At 37.4% G+C, this 21,213-nt stretch overlaps 1 protein-coding gene across 2 annotated transcripts in view; it reads right to left on the bottom strand.

Moving 5' to 3' along the window:
* BLM (BLM RecQ like helicase) overlaps positions 1-16,632 on the bottom strand; it is a 62,065-nt gene extending 45,433 nt beyond the window's left edge. For both annotated transcript variants that reach the window (XM_060003621.1, XM_060003622.1), the window contains exons 1-9: positions 16,535-16,632; positions 14,904-15,604; positions 12,865-13,027; positions 9,929-10,050; positions 6,448-6,580; positions 5,099-5,802; positions 3,135-3,326; positions 1,600-1,718; positions 540-653 (exon numbers count right to left, since the gene is read on the bottom strand). In XM_060003621.1, coding sequence (XP_059859604.1) covers positions 540-653; positions 1,600-1,718; positions 3,135-3,326; positions 5,099-5,802; positions 6,448-6,580; positions 9,929-10,050; positions 12,865-13,027; positions 14,904-15,604; positions 16,535-16,632 — 2,346 coding nt within the window. The remainder of the gene's footprint in view (positions 1-539; positions 654-1,599; positions 1,719-3,134; positions 3,327-5,098; positions 5,803-6,447; positions 6,581-9,928; positions 10,051-12,864; positions 13,028-14,903; positions 15,605-16,534) is intronic.
* Positions 16,633-21,213: the final 4,581 nt, after the last annotated feature.

Below are 21,213 nucleotides of genomic sequence, written 5' to 3'. Positions count from 1 at the left end.
TGTACTGGAGGCTGATGCACCCCAACTCCACAGGGACAGAAGCTCCTGTGCTCAGGACCTTCCCAGACCTTGCCCTGTGTATCTTTTCATCTGACTGTTTATCTGTGTCCTTTACCATAGCCTTTAATAAACTGGTAAATGTAAGTAAGTGTCTCCCTGAGTTCTGTGAGCTGCTCTTGCAAGTCACTGAATTCAAGCAGGAGGAGGTCACGGGAACCTCTGATTTGTAGCCAAGTCAGACAGAAGTTGCGAGTACCCTGTGGATTGGCCCCTGAAGCAGAGTGGTAAGAATCTTGTGGGACTGAGCCCTTAACCTGTGGGACCTGACACTATCTCTGGATAGTTGACAGAGAACCACTTGATATAAGGAAAAACCTCCATACATTTGGTGACTAGAAGTGAAATATTCTATGTGAGCAGTAAAGGAGAGAAACACAGAAGGGAAAGACTGGGTTTTTCCTTACTCAGTAGGGAGAAATGGGTTGTTTTTCTAAAAGAGCTTTAATATAGTATTTTAAAATAATGATATAAATACAAACCTTCTCTGGAGTAACATAAAGAAGTTTTATAATCGGGTCTTTTTTTGATAACTGGAGGTAAATATTTGTAGCTTCTGAGTCAGTCTTATCACCTGTCAGATATGTAGCCGGAATCTAAGCATAAAAGTAGTAAACAATTTAAATTTTACCCATTAATCTGATCAAGATTACATTTATCGTAGGTTTCATAAATATTTTACAAGTCACATATCACACCTGTCAAAGGAAAGAGAATCTCAACATAATAAAAAGTAATCAGTACATATTTTTTAAAAACCCTTGTTAACCATAAGTCAAATATTCTTCCCATTGTTTACTTTTCTTTTCTTTTTCCCATTTCTTTACTTCCTTAGCTTTTCATATCTGTAAGTAAGATAAATATGAATTCAGCATCCAGAAGGTTCCAGTCCTAATGTATGACCACATTTTTTTTTTTTAAGGTAAATGCATCTTTTGGGTTTTAATGCATACCAACACTGAAAGGACCATAACATCATGAATGGCTGAACAATGGCTACCATCACTGTACTAAAACATGCTTGGGAAGAAAAATCAAACCAGTGGTCTTGTTGAGGGGTGGTGGTTCATAAAGCTGAACACAGTTCTGTTTGATCACAGTATGTAGGATTTAATAGACTGTATTCATATACTTTCTTAACCTCAGCCAGGAGGAAAAAGGACATATGTGCGTGGGCATGCACATGTGTATACATTTTAAGATATTAAGGGAGTGAGAGAGAACTAAGCTGATCTGACAGGAGTAAAAAAAGAAATCCTTCCATATTAGAAAAAAAAATTTACATCAGTAAAATACAGGTTAAAAGTTCTTACCAAAATACATTCTTCTAGAGTAAAATCAGACTGAATTCCAGAAGGTTACCTGTACCAGAATTCTCAAAGACTTGTTCTTAAATGTACAACTTAATATAACTGCCGTGCTTTATTCTTATAATCCATGAACTATTTAATGAAAAAGGTTACCCAGAGTACTGAAATATAATTGTTTTTACATTATGTTTTTATTAGCATTTTTATTATAATTGGTAGTGTTTTAACTTACATCAAAGGAAGTCAGCTTTTGGACTTGATCTATTATAAGTGATCTCAAGGGAGAAATGACAATAGTGACCCCGGGAGAAACACAGGCAGGGAGCTGGTAACACAAGCTTTTACCACCTCCTAAAAGAAATCACAACAACAAAAAAATCTGTCAGATTCTATTTTGAGAGTATGAAGGCAAAAGTTACAATATAAATTACATATAATATTTAAAGTAATTAACTAATAGGACACCAAGTGATATTCTCCATGGTGCCAAAATATGCCATATTTGAATGAGCCAAAATACTTGGGCAATTTAAATGTGTAAAAATGATCTCTTGGGACATCTTATGTATGTGCATATCATAGCAAAAGCAAGAATCAGGGCAGGAAACTTAAATGCAACAGAATTACTTTAAAAGTCTACTTGAGAAAGACCCTGAAAAATGCCCCCTTGAAACCCTAGAGGATAATGGAAAGCCATGAAAACCACTGGACGAGGGAGGCGAGAATTCTACCATTGAACCAACGCCTCAAACCTCTGGACGAGATCAATGCCAGGGTCCTCTCCAGCTTCAGTTTTGGAGTACCAAATTGGAGTCAAATCAGAAGACACAGACTGAACAAGTTAATGAAGTATGAAATGCTGCTGATTAAACAAACCAACACTGTCTAAAATTTAAAATCAGCTTGAAAAAATTCGGATACCTAGGCAACATTATTTAATGACGATGGCAACAACTGATCGAAGGTCACAACAAAGGTGAGTAAAAGGCAGAGGGAAGACTACATGTGAATAATGAAACTCCAAACTCCCTATGCTGCTGCTGCTTTTTTTTTTTTAATTGAAGTATAGTTGATTTACAGTGTCCCCATACCTCTTATCCTAATGGCTTATTTAATATTCTTATTTGGATGACTATAAATCATTGAACAGCTGTTATAAACTTTAATAGCATGATGAAAAGTCCTGGATCTCTTCAAAACTGAGGACAAGAAAGAACTACACTCAATGCTTTTCACTTAATCCTCAAGACATTCTGTGAAGTGGGCACGTTGGTATTATCCCCACTGCGCACATGAGGAGACTGGGGTTCAGGGAGTGAAGTGCCTTGCTCAAGTCCACACTGTTAATAAGTGGCAGAACTGTGCTTTAAGCCTAGGGCATCGCTCCAAAGCTGATGATTTTTAACCACCATACAACACTAGGTTGTACCAGATAAACTGCCAGAAATGGTCGTGGTCTCTGACAGTAACTTTTTGGCTCATGTTCCAGGCTAATTTCGACTAGAAAAAAGAAAAATTCCCAAAGGAAAATCCTAGATCAATTCAACACAACGAGCTTTGAGTTGAAAATCTTAAAGGGCAATAATGCTATCATATCAACAACTAGAATAGAGGATTGAGGTGATACTCTTTCCTAACTATGGCATGGGAGGTTTAGAGGTCCCTAAATGATAGAAATACTGTGTAGGTTCTTTTTATTTTTATTAAAGGGCTTTCATTTAACATCTGCCAATGGATTCCTGCCAATTCATATCTAAAAATACATACCAGTGGGCATTAAGATAAAACAGTCTTCACCAAGTAGTGCAGCATTGATCGCCTCTAGCTGATTAGTTCTAAAATTATGCAGGCCAAATTTTTTATGAAAAATCTTCATCATTTCTTTCGTATGAGGAAAATTAAGACTTTGGAAACGCTCGTGTTTCAGATCTCTGGATGCTAAACTTTGCTCCGACTTGTCTAAGAAAATAATCAATGTTAAGAGAAATCAGGGCATTACTGTAACAAATCAGTTTTAGCATTTTAACCCTTTGCCCTGCATAATCACTGGTGTACGTTTCCTTGCAGCACATCCTTCTTTACCTGTTTATCAGGGTTTCCTCGCTGTCCAGTGTCAAAGCCACCAGAGACATCCTAAGAGCCAAATTCAAGTCTTTCCTTGACTTTTCTGTAGCATCTACCACTACTATTTATTCTCTCCTTCTCTCTTGACCTTCAAGATAATCATGGGTTTTCTACTCGCTTTAAATTCCCTTTCCTGGCTCCATTTCCTCCACTTGCCCCTTAAATTTGGGAATCTTTTGGACACTTGGGACTGGGTTTTTTAGACTGGTTTTTTTTTTTGGAATTTTCCTACTCCTATAACCTTAAACATCACCGATGTGCACACAATGCCTAGATCTCTTTCTTAAGACTTGACGGATGCCCTCCTAAGTTCCAGTCCTGCACGCACCTCAAACTGTCTGCCAGACATTTCTACCTGAACGACTTCCCAACACTTCATGCTCAACAAGCCTTAAAACAGCCCTCCTCAGCTTTGCTCCAAATCTGCCTGCCTCCTGACTTCCCTGTTTCTGTTAACAGTGTCACGGTATTCCCAGTCACTGGGTCTGAAACCGCAGAATCACCCCAACTTCCTCTGGTTCTTCTTCCATGGCGTCTCTCACGCCCACCCCCATGCTGCCTCCTCACTGTTGCAACTCTGGCTCCGCACAGAGAACAAGAGGTGCTCACGCCAGTGCTGGCGGTTACATCAACCCCGGCACTCAACCACCGCAAAGATAACTGCGAACACCAAGTATGACATGCCCAAACATGACACAAAAATAAATCCATTAATGGTTATTTTAAAGGTCAACAGAGGAACTGTAAGAACAACCTCCGTGGCATTAAGTCATCAATGGCAAAAACAGGGAGGACTGTACTTTACAAAAACTTACACGTATAAACTTGTTTCAGTTTAAAAAAACCCACTTTTTGATAACTTTATAGGGTCGATGTAAGGTTTTAAAATTAATTTTGGGTTTTCTCTGCAGCCTTTACAACGTCTAATTTCACTCTTCCAAAAACTTCTCTCAGTAAACTGTGAGCTCCAAGAGGGCAGGAACTCTTCATTACTCATCTATTACCAGGACCTGTGCACAGAACATGGCACACAGTGGGCACTCCATAAATATCTGCTGAATGAATTAAAATGATTCTAGACCAAAAGAAATAACTTGACTGATTTAAGAAATTTCTGACTTCTTATCTTTCTTAGGCTGTCCTAAATTTTAATATTTGAAGACATAAAGCATGTTTCTACTTTATAAACTGATCAGTTCTCATCAATCCAGAATTCTAAAAATACACACAATTACAATTTTAACATAAATTCAGCTTTGCTTTTTATCCATCCCCCATAATCATTAAAAACTTGGCCCTCATGAGCTTTATTGTTTTAGGGACTGAAAAATGTTAATTTAAAGGCAAAGCACATTTGTAATGACTTTAGAGTTTTACTACAATAGGTTATAATTACACATTTTATAAAACTACAGCTGCTACAGAGACAAAAGAGCAACTTGCTTTTGAAATTGTGATTTGTAATTCATATTATCAGCAGAAATTTGCATAGAAACAATGTTGTTTTCAGGCCATGATGATTTGCTATGGTTTTTCTTATACGATTCCTATTTTGGACAGTTTTGTTTTCATATAAAATATAAGCATTCAATTTATTTTAAACTTACCAGTGTAATTCTGAATTGACTCTGAGAAGTTTTTATTCTGAGCAGTAGATGCCAGAAGACAGTCTGTCTTGGCTGAAGAAGAAATTCTTTCTGATACTGATTTAACGGGCCGACCTTCCTTAATAGGTTGATAGGCAGCTGTGGAAGACTTGCTGGCTGCTAAATTATGCATCACATTTTCCCAGTCATCATCATCATCATCAAAGTCATCTATGTCAAAACTGTCAATATCATAGGACGCCTGGATTTCTCTTTCCAAGTCATTCATAGAGGTAGTGTGTTTATTCTGATCTTTCACAGCAGTGCTTGTGAGAACATTTCCTGGGAAATAAGAGCTTTCATTTCTTTTTTCAACCCTTGGTGTTTCAGCCCAGTTGCTACTTACAAAGGACTCCTGTAAATGGGAATTGAATAACGGTCTTTCAAAGAGATTCTTGGTGGTGGCTGAGAATCCTGTCTTTCCTGGGGTAGGGGTCAGTAAACACTCCCCAGTAGAAATGGAATTTGAGGGAAGGTTTGGAAAAGTGAACTCCTTAACAGAATTCCCTGTAGGACAGGAATCACCCTTTGGAAATGCACAAGGTGGGGAAACAGATGCCATATCCTTCACAGAGCTACCAAGTGAATCAGGCCTGCATCTCCACAATGAGCCAAGAACACTGGCATCACTCGTATTAAAATCTGCTTCAGCCAGGAGTTTCCTTCTGAAGAGAGAGCACAGAACATCAAATTAATTATACGTAGTCAGCTATGGTAGGCACACAAGTTTATCTTTAGTTTTCATGACAGATTGTGGCAAAACATATCCTCTTTCTTCCAACCTTAAAAATTTGAATACAAATGCTAAAGGAACAGTTGTTGTTGTTGTTGTTGTTTTTTGCAGCAACTTTAAAGAGACTTTTAATGACTGGGGTGTGGCTGGACCTAAATGTTGAATGGTTTAGGGCACTGGGGACTGAAGTCAAGCAATCAGTAGGCCGTCTGAGACTGCTGCTGGCGGTAGCCACCGCGGCGCAGGTAGCCCTCATTTGAAAAAGTAATAAATTTAAGACACAGTGTATAGCACAGGAAACTCTACTCAATACTCTGTAATAACCAATATGGAAAAAGAATCTGAAAAAGAATAGATATATGTACATGTATAGCTGAATCACTTTTTTTGTATACCTGAAACCAACACAACATTGTAAATCAACTACATTCCAATTAAAAAAAAAAAAAGACAAAGTGATAATTATCTTATTCAATTTCTTGGCCAGAATGCCTGGAAATCTTGCCCCATACATTTGTGACTTACAGTAGTGTTGGAAAGGCAATCAGATATATTCCAGAAGGAGAAAAATCGATACCTTATGTCCCGCTGCTGGAGCAGTTTGTTCCCACAATCCAAAGTTTTCAGCTTGTCATCAGGAATAGTGTCAACTAATTCACAGATATGGTCCATCACACGAATAAGTTGCTGCTGTAAACTTATCTGTCTAGCTATAAAGTATTTATGTTGTTAATATTTTTTGTCAACAACAAAAAAGACTTAACAATTTGAAAGCCATGCATGTAAAACTTGAAGTAGTTTACAAACGAGATTAGAAACAATCATATATTCTCCCATTATCTGCCTATGAAATAATTTGAAGTCATACTGTCTCTATTCTAGATCATAAGAGCTCATAACTATGCTATCCTTTCATTTCATGTTAATTCTTATTATTTCTCTTAGGGTAACCAAAGTTGTTGTAAGATACAAAAGTTCATGATGTTTTACTAACTTCAGGTGTAAATCTCACCATGCCCATACAAAGTACATTATAAAGTGTGGACAGGTAAGAACCTCACCTGTTGCTCTGGTTTGCCTGCCAACCAGTGTTTCCTAACAGTACAGCACTTGGACTTTCTTTTTGGAGACTACTCCCATCCCCACTCCCACGTCCTCAGTGGGCATCTGATGTAAGGCAGCTCAATGAGAATGAGATCTAAGAGTTTTTCGACTGACTGGAAAAGAGGACCTCTCTCTTTAACAAGTTGGACAGGCTGCTGGTGGCCATCTCTGCCACCACGGAGAAAAACACAAGCTTGAAAATAAGACCAACACAAGGAAAAGCAGAAAACAGAGATGGAAGGAAATGGGAGATTGAGACAGAGAGGTGGGATGAAAGAGAAGAGAGTGAAGGCAGGTGTGAAAGAGAGAAATTCCTGATAACAATGTCTGGACATCTGAATCTGGCCAGCCCACTTCACACTTCTAAATTTCAGCTATGTAACTAAGAAATAATGTCAAAGGAGGGGTGGCTTTATATGACGGAAAGAAAAAAAAATGGGTTAGGGTAGCAATGGGAAGCAAGGAAGATGCCTACCTACCTCTGGGGCCTAAGGTATGCAGGAGAAATAAACAGTTTAGGTGGGCTGCAGAGGCAACAGTATTCTCAGAAGACAATCAGAGAAGAGAATGACGCTACTGGGAAATTGTTGACCGAGGGCAGCTGGTTGAAGGGTCTAAGGGGCTGGAAGGAGAGGAAGAGAGGACAGACAGGGGTGGTGGTGGGGACAGAACACAGACGATGGGACGCATGCGTCTGTGTGAAAATGACCTGGGGGTGTGGACTTTTACTAGTTTTGGCTGATGTAAATAGGGTCATGAAGTATGAAATGGTAAAAGTGGACTTGCTGGGTTCCTGTTTCACATCTGTTTTCTCTGCAAGGAGAATGGGCACTGGATTGGAGAGAGGAGTATAAACAACAGTCCAAAGGAAATGAAAACCAAGACAGGCTCAGAGAAATACAGCTATTGGAAAGGAGCTCAAGTCTTCGTCTAGACAGATTACACCTCAGAGTACAAAGGAAACCTGCAAAGAAAATGTCACTGATGCATGCGGCATCTAGTGAATAGGAGAGGTGATGGAAGAGTGAAGACAGGCAAATATTGTTTTAATTTTCAAAAAAATTCTAAAGGGATGCCAAAAGCTTCAGGCTGGTGATCTTAAAGTTAATTCAAGGCAAAATTCCAGAACATGTTATCAAATGGCTGCTTTGTGAGCTCTAAGAAAAAAAGGAAACAATTATAGAGTTAGCAAGAGTTCATAAAAATAAACCAGCCATCTCAACGTATTTCCTTCTTTGAAAGGATTACTAGACTAGCAGATAATGACAGCTACCATTTATTGAAGGCCTACAGTATGCTGGGCACTTTACCTTGAATCCTGACAACTACTGGGCAAGGCAGGCACTATTTTCCTCATTTAACAGAAGAAGAAACTGAGGTCCAAAGAAGGTTAATTAATTAGGCATAGTCACCCAGCCAGGAGTGGGAAGAGGCAGGCTTGTATACTAGGTCTGCATCACTCTAGAGCCAATGTCCCACCTGTTCCCTCTTGCTGCCTCAGACCTTGAACTTCTAGAGTCATATGACTGAGTCTTTTGCATCCCCGTGGACAAGGGAGAGAAACAGTCTGAAGGCAGACGTGTAACAAGATGAACAAGAAGTGGTGATGAAGGGACTGATGTCAGCTGAGAGGGAGGCCGCTAATGACATTCTGTGGGACTCTGTCCTTGCTCTCGTCCTCACTAACCATTTTAACCAGTGAAACTTAATGAGGCAGAAACAGTATACTGCAGTGGCTATCAATGTAAACTCAAGAGCCTTAAGACTGCTGGGTTCAAATCCTAGCTCTGCTGCTGTCTAACTCTATGACCATGAGTAATTATTTAACTCTCCTGTACCTGGGTTTCCTTATTTGTAAAACAGGATAACAGAAACCACCTTAAAGGATCACTGTGAGGATTAAATTAGTTAATATTAAGGCACTTAGAAGAGTGCCTACAACATCAGGTTTTTCAGGAACATCTCTAACAATAAACTCAGAGACCAAAATAAACAAAAAGAAATTCAGAGGAAACAGGAACAACACACAGAGATCGCTACACATGTGCGTGTGCCTGCACACACCCCCCCCATAAGTACAGCACCCATCAAACAAGGATAGAAAACGTTACAGAAATACTCAGAGAATACAACACAGCTCTTGGAAATTAATTTGATGAAAATGAAAAATTCCATCAAAGAGTTAATTTAAAAATTGAGGAAATCTCCCAGAAAGCAAAAAGGCAAGAGATGAAAAATAGAAAAGTTAATTAATGGACGTCTAATAGCCCAATAATTAAAGTTCCAAGAAGAGTGAAAGAGAAAAGAAAAAACAAAATAAAAAGGAATGATACCAGAAAAAATTTCAGAATAGAAGGACACAAATCTCTAGCCTAAAAAAGCCTCTGGGAAGTAGGAATCAGGAGTGGGAAAGGAGACAGCTGTTTTTCAAAGCCTTGTAGTGCTACTGGATTATTTATACCAGATATTTAATAGAAAAGTTAAAAATGAATTAGAGACAAATCAAACAAACAAAAAGTATTAAACTTCAAGTGGACACCAAGAATCAAACCCAGAGAACCAGGAGGATGAAAGGTCTAGAAACCAGTACCTATAAAGAAGAGGTAAAAGATCTAACATTATTTAGCGCTAGGCGCTTCAGACTTATCTCACAAAGATTAAAGTTACAGGAAGGCAAAATTTTGGTTCAGTAAGAGAAATAATTCATTGTCTATTTTGAAAACGTTACTTGTTAGAAAGTCACCTTGTGAGAAAACAAGTTTCTCGGTTTCTGAGCTGTTCGAGCAACAATGGTTAACCCATGGTGGTTGGTTATTATGGATGATTCACTGTTACAGGAAAAGGAACTGAGCTCACCATCGTGTACTATACCGTCACAGGTTAAGAATACAATCTTATTTTGTTTTCATAAGTAAGCAGTTACAATATGTGTTATGTCCCAAACACTTTTGTACCATCATAGCTTGTGCTGGTTTCTTGATTAGGCTGCTTTGTAGTCATTTTCTCAGATTTTGACAAGTCTTCTGATATGCTAAGACCATCCTTGCTGTCAGAGGTGTCAAGATCCTTCAACACACTACAAATTAAAAAATATTAAACTGATCACAGTACAGACTAGACCAAATGCATACTTTTTCCTCTAATATTTTCCACAACTGGTCAGATGCTATGTGACAGAAAAGAGGAACATGTCTTTCTGTCTCCTCTATTCTAAAACCTCTTTAGCTGGCACTCAAAGTTTTCCATCTTTTGGCCCCAATATTATTTTTAATTAATTAATTAATTAATAATTTATTTCTGGCTGCATGGGTCTTCGTTGCTGTGCGCAGGCCCTCTCTATTGTGGCTAGCAGGGGCTGCTCTTTGTTGCAGTGCGCGGGCTTCTCATTGTGGTGGCTTCTTTTGTGGCAGAGCACGGGCTCTAGGCGCGTGGGTTTCAGTAGTTTTGGTATGTGGACTCAATAATTGTAGCTCACAGGCTCTAGAGCACAGGCTCAGTAGTTGTGGTGCACGGGCTCAGTTGCTCCGTGGCAGGTGGGATCTTCCCGGACCAGGGATCAAACCCGTGTGCCCCGCATTGGCAGGTAGATTCTTAACCACTTTGCCACCAGGGAAGACCCTGGCCCCAATATTAACACATATAAACATGGTCAGTCTGATTGGATATAAAAAATACTTTTTAAAAGTAACAAAATAAATAGTCCTAAAGGAGTATTAAAGAGAGGGTACTATGGCAATCCAAAGAAAGATAACACTTTCTGGAACTTGAGAAGGCTTTGCCAAGAAAGTAGGATTTGAGGAAACCTTGAATGATGGGTATGGAAAAGTGACAGCTTACAAAGGAGAGATAAAAAAGACAATTCTATTTACTCGATATTCAGGAATCAACTGTACTTTTCTAAAGCAGGATTTTGGAATGCAATCTTCTAACTAAATCAAAGAATGATGAATAACTATGTTATAAGTCTCATTACGCTACTGAGCTTAGGGTTACTGTAAGAGCATTACTGGAGATAAAGCTGTAAAGGTAATTTGGGGTCTGAAGATGGAGGATTTTGAGGCCCAGCTAAAGAGGTTTAGGAATACAGGAGTTACAAAAACATGTTCTCTTTTCTGTCATATATTACCTGACCATTACACCTCTGAAATTAATTCAGAAGTCACAACCAGCACATTAAAATGAAATAAAATATAACAGAAAATTTGTGTGCACTGCACATACAGTATCATTTGTGAAAATTCTGTTTTAGTTTTATAATGTATACAAATATGTATACTAGGTTGTAATGGAAAAATATAGAGAGAATTTACCTTGGAAACAACCATTTTCCAACTGCTGAAGATCTAGGTAAAATAAATTATGGTATGAAAATTCATTAAATTATGTAGCCATTAAAAGGAATAAAAATAATGACTATGTAGCAATATGTAAAATGTTTTAAAAATAATGTTAAAAGAAAAGCAGATTGAAAAATTATAGCTACATGTTGATTATGGCAATGTAAAAATCATATACACATGTAGAGAAGAAACAAAACAATGTGGCTAGGGAACGGGGGAGGAACAAATTAGGAGAACAGAAACAAAATAGATAAGGAATAAGGATTTACTGTATAGCACAGAGCATTATACTCAATGTCTTGTAACAACCTATAATGGAATATAATTGAAAACAAAACAAAACAAAACTGAATCACTATGCTGTATACCTGAAACTAACACAATATTGTAAATCAACTAGACTTCAATTAAAAAAAACAAAAAAACTTAATGTGCATACAGAAAATGTTCGGTTTGTTGGACTGTAAGACTACCAGTAAGTATCCTGTTAATGTGGTTACAATATTATCTGTGCAATACACACTTTTTTAATAAACAAAGAAAAAAGCCAGGCAGTCAACAGGGAACGGTATGGCCCAGAAAATAACCCTACACTGGATCTTAGTCCATTTGCCGTTAATTATCACCCCAGACAATCCCCTGCTCCTCCTTAGGCCTCAATTGCTGCTCCTGTTAAAAGAGAATGCTGATGAATGCTATATGAACTGTTGCTCAGTTTTTTTCCTACAATTCTGTCTCAATTTCTACTGGGAGGTGAAAGAGGGGAGCTCTTACAGTTTTTCTGTTTTGTTGTCTAACAGCAATCATGCTTCAACCTTTCCCACCTCCTTTAACATCTCAACCCACCTGTTAAAACAAAAACCTAGAGAAAACTAGGTTATGCAGGCAAACACCTCCTTCCTGCCTTCAGGTGATATACTAGAGGGATTTGTTTCTCATCAAAATATGGTTAACAGCAGAGTATATACCAGACCACTCAACTGAACTGTGATTTAGACTGGGGTGAGGATGGAGGTAACAAAGACTATTAATATTTTCAGCTATTAATGAACTATAATGAACTATGTGGACTCTATTTTTCCCATAATACTACCACTTAACCACAATCATGTCACTAATTTACCAAAATTCAGTGAATGACAAATACAATGATCAATTCTATTTGGATTTTTTAAAAAGTAAAAACAAAAAAGACGAAAAAGAACACATTACATACTAAGCCACTTCACAAATAAGGTGTTAGTTTTGGGTCATTTCAGATACATGAGATTGGAAATACAGTATCTTTAGGACTATATTCCACATGCCAAGATCAATTACATAAAACTGTTTAGAGGTCCCATGTAATGAATCATAATGGAACTTTACAGCTTTAGAATACCAACAATTAAATAAAATGTAAATAAATAGGGACTTCTTGATGCTTTCATTTGGATACAAAATAAATTGTGCAGAAGCATGAAATTAATCAATTTTGAGATGATACTACATAACTAAAATTACTTCAGCTACCCCAGAATCAATGTTTATTAATTAATAAACTATTTTACCTAGAGTATTTTAAAGAGGATGAAGAGGTTGAAGTCATTCCTTCTTCTGGAGAAGGTGGAACAAAATCTATGTCATAATCATCTTCATCAAGCTCAACACATGAAGATTTCTCAAATGAATGTAATTCCATTTCTTCCAAGTTTTTCTTCTTTTCACAATTATCTAAAGTACAAAAAAACAGCTGATAAACATAGGTTATTTTAATATTAATGAGACCGAAAGAACAGGGTGTGAGCACTTGTGAGCGCTCTGAGCAAGTCATAAGCACTACCACCACTCTGTGCAATACGAGTTCTCTCCTCTCACACGTTAGTGTTGCCTTGTTTCTTCATAAACGATGATTGAGTCAACTGGATTAAGTCCAATGAGTGCTGGATTGAGGCTGACGATTTGCTTAAGGATTTTCATGACTGTCTCCAGTTAAATTATGAAACCATTCTTATTATCAGTACTTTCGTTTCTCTATTTTTCATTCACACTTAAATAAGAGTGAAGTACAAGTAAGCCTGATAATTGTACAAACACTGTTGTTTATACAGATAAACAATCTCTACTTTACCACAAAGGTGTCTTAGTTATTTAAGTCTCCCAGAGTGTCTCTCTCTTGACTATGTGGGAAAACACTGCCAAACTGTTGCTCTCTAGTTTACCTTTAACCAAATTTTCTCTTCATAAATAGCAACATGTTTGATTAGACTATAGTTTTGCTTATTATCAATCACTTTTCAGTCCTCTCTCACCCTATAGTAACCTTGATGGGATTCAGGTGTTTAAAAATATTAGTCTCATATTTACAACTGTTTCATAACGTGGGTACCTCCACATATGGCTAACGTCAGCTATTAAGTTCTAGACATCTAATAACTATGAGATCTAAACAGAAAACAATTTGCATGTAATTTAAAATACTTTAATAGCATGATTATATCATATTATACATCAACATTAGGTGGTACAAACCATAAAAGAATTATAACACAAAGGCTTAGTTTCACATCCCATTTCTACTACCAACCAGCCAGTAGACCATTAAGAAGCCATTTTAATTTCTATGGAGCTTCTCTTCTTTTCTTTTTATTGAAGTATAGTTGATTCACAATATTGTGCTAGTTTCAGGTGTACAGCAAAGTGATTCAGTTTTTTTTGCAGATTATATTCCATTATAGGATATTACTAGATATTGGGTATAATTTCCTGTGCTATACAATAAATCCTTGTTGCTTATCTATTTTACATATAGTAGTTTGTATCTGTTAATCCCATATTCCTAATTTGTCCCTCCCCCTTCCCTCTCCCCTTTAGTAACCATAAGTTTGTTTTCTATGTCTGCAAGTCTGTTTCTGTTTTGTATATAGATTCATTTTTATTATTTTTTAGATTCCACATGTGATATCATATAGTATTTTTCTTTCTCTGACTTATTTCACTAAGCATTATATTCTCTACATATTTCTTTTTTTTTTAATTAATTAATTAATTATATTTATTTATTTGGCTGCATTGGGTCTTTGTTGTTGCACACGGGCTTTCTCTAGTTGTGGCGAGAGGGGGCTACTCTTCATTGCAGTGCGCGGGCTTCTCCCTGTGGTGGCTTCTCTTGTTACGGAGCATGGGCTCTAGGTGCGCAGGCTTCAGTAGTTGTAGTTCATGGGCTCTAGAGTGCAGGCTCAGTAATTGGGGCTCATGGGCTTAGTTGCTCCGTGGCATGTGAGATCTTCCTGGACGAGGGCTCGAACCTGTGTCCCCTGCACTGGCAGGCAGATTCTTAACCACTGCGCCACCAGAGAAGTCCCTCTACATATTTCTTCATATATAAAATCACGGAGCTATCCTTGTTGTTTACATAAATAGCAGAATAAAATCTTTCATTTCCTTAGTATGCCCTGCCTCAAGAACGTGGCCAACAGATGGTGCTTAGGATGTATAAGCACCTCTGCACATCCTAAGGACAAAAGCTAAATCATATTTGCTGCTGTTCCCAATGCCTAGCTTTGAATAAATACAACCTTTTGAAATGAAATAAAACAATAATTTTTACCTCTTTCCTCTCCCAAATGAGTTTTTAAAGGATGATTTTCCTGAGTATCTTCATTTATAAGCTCTTCGGAATTGGGGTCATCATCAATGCAAATCACATCACTATTTAACCATTCTGAGTCATCCTTCTGTTTCTTAGTCAAAAATGCCTGCTTGCTCTCAGAGGAGGAAGGAGTCAAATCAGTCTTTACTGTATTTGTTTTATCAAGGTGTGCTTTTAGAAAGTTCCTCTTAGACTTTTTTGATTTCTGAGCTGTGCTTACTCTTATGAAGTGGTTTTGGCGTGGTGTCACAAATGCTTTTGAATCTCCAGAAGTATCAAAGTCATCCATATCATCCCAATCACTGAAGGTAATAAGAGAATCTGATGAAGAACTAAATTCTAATTTCTTGAAAGTAGCATCGCGGGATTCCTTTACAAGCAGTGTGTTCTGGGTAGTGCATAAAACTTCCTGAGGAACCTGTGACAAATTTGGCAATAACGGTTTTGAACCAACTCTCTTAGTTTGCTGTCCAGCTGGAGTATTTTTAAAGTCATTGATCTTTGTCTGCTGATTTGTGGTGTGGGGAAAAGGTTCACTGAAGGAAAAGGCTTCAGTAATAGTAACATCTTTATCATTCAACACAGGAGCTTTTGCTACTGACACACTAGTTACACACACATCATTGGCTGAAGATACTTTCTTTTTAAAAGTGAAACCTCTGAAAAATAATCAAAAAACTGAATTAGATGGATTAATTTCAACAAACCCAGCAACTATACAAAACCCAGCAAGTATACAAAACAAAACCCTAATTTATATAACAACTTACTTCCTTGCATCACAAATGAGCGAGCGAAGAATCTATCTCCCTCTCTGATTTTAAAATGTGTAAGGTAACTTAAATTATGCTTTGTATGCTCTGATTCTTCCTATTCAGAAGCTAATTATTCAGCTTTGAGAGTATCTGGACCATTCCTACTACTTTGTTTCTCAGGCTCATAGTCCTTAATTAATAGCCTCTCCAGAGGGAGGGGACGGAGTAAGCGAAAAAACGTGGCTACTTGTTTCTACTCTGATAAAAGTTTTATGGGGAAGAGTCAAAAACTGCCAGCTATGCTGAAATCTGAAAGACAAGTGAAAGAGGCAAGAGTCCTGGACATCGGATGGATTTAGTGACATGAAGGTCAATGGTGACTTTGAAGTCAAGCACACAGAATGGTGTCTAGAATCTGGTAAGGGCACAATAAAGATTATAAAATGTTAGGTACTGTTAGAAGGAGTTTGGAATATAGCTTGGAGGAAAGAACAGAACTGGAGAGCTATAGTTTCCTTAGAAATGGTTTTTGAAAAGGATATAAAATTATATTAAAATATTAAAAACACCGATCTGCCCAAATTTACACGATTTGTATTCATTCATTCAATGAATATTTACTGAACAAAAACCATGTGCTAGAAACCATGCAAAGGTGCTGAACAATACATTACCTAGCATTGCTAAAACATGCGCTACCATTAATTTGCAAAGTAGGAAATCACTGACCCTCTCAGCTTCATTTCCTCATCTCTACAATGAAAGAGTTGAAAGAGATGGTATTTCACTTGTGTGTTAGTGCCTGGATGGAAGCAAACCAACCAAAATACTTACGAAGATTTTGGTTTTGAAGGACTTAATTTATTATTAAGTTTTCTGGCTGAATGACGTTCCAGTTGCTCCTGTAGATTATTTTGAGGAACAGCAGCCATGATCCTAAAAAGTGAGAGAAAAAAATATCAGTGGAGTTACGCACTTTGCATTAATCACACTATTTACTGGGGGGTAGAGCACTGTTCCAACTGTGTCCAGAGTAATGACGTTTTTTTTTGTTTTTTTTGGTCAAAAAACTGTTTTGACATTTACAACCGGTAACATTTGAAATATATAATCTTTCACCTTTTTTTTTTTTTTTTGCGGTACGCGGGGCCTCTCACTGTTATGGCCTCTCCCGTTGCGGAGCACAGGCTCCGGACACGCAGGCTCAGCGGCCATAGCTCACGGGCCCAGCTGCTCCGTGGCACGTGGGATCTTCCCGAACTGGGGCACGAACCCGTGTCCCCTGCATCGGCAGGCGGACTCTCAACCACTGCGCCACCAGGGAAGCCCTATAATCTTTAACTAACTGAAGTCTCACTTAAATAGCAAATGACCTGGTTTTCCCCCAATGCTAAAATAAGCACAAAAGACATTAGGGAAGGGCTTATTAGGAAAAGGCTTGCAGAAAAACGGGACCTGGCCTAGGCTTGAAGCATAAATGGAAGCCGAATGGGAGTGAGGTGGGAGAAAATGATCAAAGCACACTGAAAACCCAAAGAACAAAGGAATAATTGAATTCTCTTCCTAAGGGGAAAATCGGGAAAAGAAGGAAGAGCACCACCAATGACAGCAATGGTTTACCAGCAAGATACCGTGCTTCATAATTACCTAGTTTCAACCTGAAAGAACACTTTTACCAAGCATATTTACACCTCTTGTGTAACAAATTGTGACACTGCTGAGCTACTGCCTGGGATAATGTGTAGCTTAAGCCACCTTAAAATGACTGGGGCCAAAGGAAGATGGGATAGCAGAATATACGGCTAGTAAACAATGCTCTTTCATTTGAGCTGAGCGTTATAACCCTCTTTCCCATTCTATGTTTACCAGAGATCTCCTTTTATTTTATGCCATATATCTTAGAAGGAAGGATTAACAATACTAAATGATATTCATGGAAATATGAAGTTTTACATATATCATACTCCACTCGCTAATTATTAAAATAAGCTATGTTTAACAACTGCTTTACTTTAGATAACAGTGAAAAAAGAAAAACTTGGTAGAAAGTTCCACTGGGAAATCTCCATGTGTTGAGCTTGATGAAGATGATTATGATATAGATTTTGTTCCACCTTCTCCAGAAGAAGGAATGATTTCTGCCTCTTCTTCCTCTTTAAAATGCTTTAGGTGAAACAGCTAATTAATAAACACTGAATAATTCACACTGATATGTGAATTATATCTTAATAATGTTGTTACCAACCCACCACCCACTTTCAACATTTGTCAACTCATCAACTATTATCAGCTCATCCGATATTGTTTCATCTGTACACACATCCTAAGGTCCTCACTTCACCATTCTAGAAGTCAACCTCCCAAAATAGTGATATTTTAATTCTGTCATTCCTTCTTGATTCATTAGCTGGAATAGTTCTATCAAGAGAAATGTTCTCTGATCTATTATTTTGTTACCCAGTGGTACAGCTGACATAGAAAAGACAGGATAAATGTTGGATTCTTTTCCTTTATTTATTAGTTTTCAAAATAATGAGTTAATTCTCTAGCAGCCTCTAATGGTTGTGAATCTTCTTCTCAGCATCATTATAAACTCATGAATTAACCATTAGGTATGTTTTAATCCAATATAATTATCATCCTTATCGATTCTGAAACTGTTTCACGTTTGCCCAGTGGGAGCCTTTCCAGGTTGACTCTTCAATACTTTTGACATAAACTTAGTAGGTTTTGAGAGCTTCCTTACTAACTGGAATGAAAAGACACCCCAGACTTATCTTGTGCATTTTTTTGTCCCAGACTTAGAATCAGCCATTTCCCCAAGGAGCCCTGATTTTTATTTTTAGTGGTGAATATTTTAAGACCACAGTCCCTGCACATCCAAAGGCACCTCTCCATTTTACATCCAGTTTAAAAGCACTGGCCTTTCACTGAAGTATGCTCTCTCCAAGGTCCTGTCCAATATGGAAGTTTTTCACAGAATAAATGATAAAGAGTGAAGTCACACTACTGCCCTCTCAACATTTCAACCTCAAACGATTAGATGGCTGACACGGAGGCAGAGGCACACAGTCCTTCAGCCTTAACACAAAGCAGGACAAAATGGTCCATGGCATCATTACTTAACCTTTCCCCACATTCCTTCTAAGTTTGTATTGTTCCTGTCTCAACTTTCTACAATTTTTCATACCTTATTTATTTTTATATCAAAACTGGCCATGGTATTCTTTTTTTTTTAGAAAGAGGGTTTATTTATTTATTGGCTGTGCCATGCGGCATGCAGGATCTTGGTTCCCTGACCAGGGATCGAACCCGTGCCCCCCTGAAGTGAAAGCACTGCGTGCTAACCACTGGACCACCAGGGGATTCCCCTAGCCATGGTATTCTAATAGAGTTTTCCAATATTATTCCACAGTACGATTTGATATGCATGTTTAGTCATCTCAATAGTACATGTGTTTGATTCGTAACTGTAGTGACACATTATGGATTCATAGTTGGCAATGTAGTCAACCTTAACCCTGGGGCACCCTTCCCTATTTTCAAGCTACACTGCTCTTTGGTTATTCCCACAGGGTAGCATCCTCTAGTCAGTCATATTCTGAAGCATGGTAGCAAGTACACAATTTTCCTTCTCAACAGCCTTCAGCAGTAATGCTTTTAAGGAGTTAGTGAGTACTGAGAAGCAAAAAATATCAATAAAATTGTTTGACACGCAAAAAAATTGTTCATCAACAGCAAAGATCAGTGATACAAAATTAAAAGAAGAAAATAAATGGAAAATAAATAGAGACTAGTGCAAAGTTTCACAATACTAAAGGGGATGAACAATGAGAGCCCAGAAACGGATAAGGCTTCTGAATTAGACTCACCACAAAAATCACAAGTATAATTTGGAAAATGATTAAAAATTTCTCTCATGTACATGAAGGAAGTTATCATGGCATTGTAAAACAATATAAATAAGTAAAAAGCTGATTGAACAGTGCAAAAAAAATTATTGAATGAAACAAGTAAACTAGAAAACCATATCCATACATAGTAAGAATAAATAAATCAATGAAAAAAAGGTATGAGAAAATGACAACAATCTAGGGCTGGAATATAAAAAATATATCCAGCGAATGAGACTTCTTGAAGTAGTAAAAGAAACCATTCACAAATAATAAATGATTAAAGGAGTCCTATCTCAACAGTATCTTGAACAAATAAAAATAATTCAGGCCAGAAATTGAGAGGACCTTTATTGAACCAGATAAGACTAAGACATAGTCTCCTGAAATTAAACTAAAGGGCAACATTCTTTTTAAAACCCTGCAAGTGGCTAAGCAAGAAACATATCACATTTACAGTAACAAACAGAATTACTTCTAACTACTTCTCTGATCTTAAGTATATGTCTCAATATAGTTTTACTTATGTATATAACTGCATGAACAACATTCAAATAGAGATATAGAACATTTTTAGCATATCAGTATGCTTTCTTGTGCCTTTTCCCAGTTAATACACCCCAGATATAACCATTAACTGACTTATTCACCATAGGTTAGTTTTGCCTATTCCTGAACTTATATGGATATACGGAATCACACAGTATGTATTATCAATGCATATTTGAAATGGCACCTGTTAAACTCAAAACATTTCTAACAGATATATTAAAACATAAAATTAGAAGTACTTAAAATCAAGACCCAATACAATATCTTATATTTTACAACAGGGATGAATCCATTAAAAATAGGGGCTAAAATGAGACTGTTCTCTTATTTTCACTCTCATGTTAGACATTCTTACCAATGCAAAGATATTCAAAAAGGGAAATACTAGAAAAGAAGAGATGAGGATATCATACATGTAGACAATTCGATTATATACCAACACAATTCAAAGAAAATCAGTCGTAACAATAGATAATTAAAACTTCAGTAAAGTGGGTAAATAAAAGATAAATATAAACCCACAAAAGTCAAATGCATTCTCATGTAGTAGTAATAACGAGCTAGAAAATATAATTTTTAAAAAGCATTCAATCTGGGCTTCCCTGGTGGCGCAGTGGTTGGGAGTCTGCCTGCTGATGCAGGGGACACGGGTTTGTGCCCCGGTCCGGGAAGATCCCACATGCCGCGGAGCGGCTGGGCCCGTGAGCCATGGCCGCTGGGCCTGCGCGTCTGGAGCCTGTGCTCCTCAACGGGAGAGGCCACAGCAGTGAGAGGCCCGTGTACCGCAAAAAAAAAAAAAAAAAGCATTCAATCAACAATAGCAACGAAAAACATTAAACTACCAATTAACCTAACAAAAGACATACATCTTCATGATATAAAGAAAATGACCAAATATTACTAGGATAAATAAAGATTTGGATAGAGAAATATTTCATGTTCTTAAATGAAAGGTTTAAGTATCACAAAGGTAACAGTTTTTCATAAATTAATTTGTGAGTTCAACAAAATTCCAATTAAAACACCACAAGAATATTTCACAAAACTCAACAAAAACACTTCTAAAAT

The sequence above is a fragment of the Delphinus delphis genome, chromosome 2, assembly GCF_949987515.2.
Source record: "Delphinus delphis chromosome 2, mDelDel1.2, whole genome shotgun sequence".
Taxonomy (NCBI): domain Eukaryota; kingdom Metazoa; phylum Chordata; class Mammalia; order Artiodactyla; family Delphinidae; genus Delphinus; species Delphinus delphis.
This window is presented reverse-complemented; position numbering and strand designations above follow the sequence as displayed.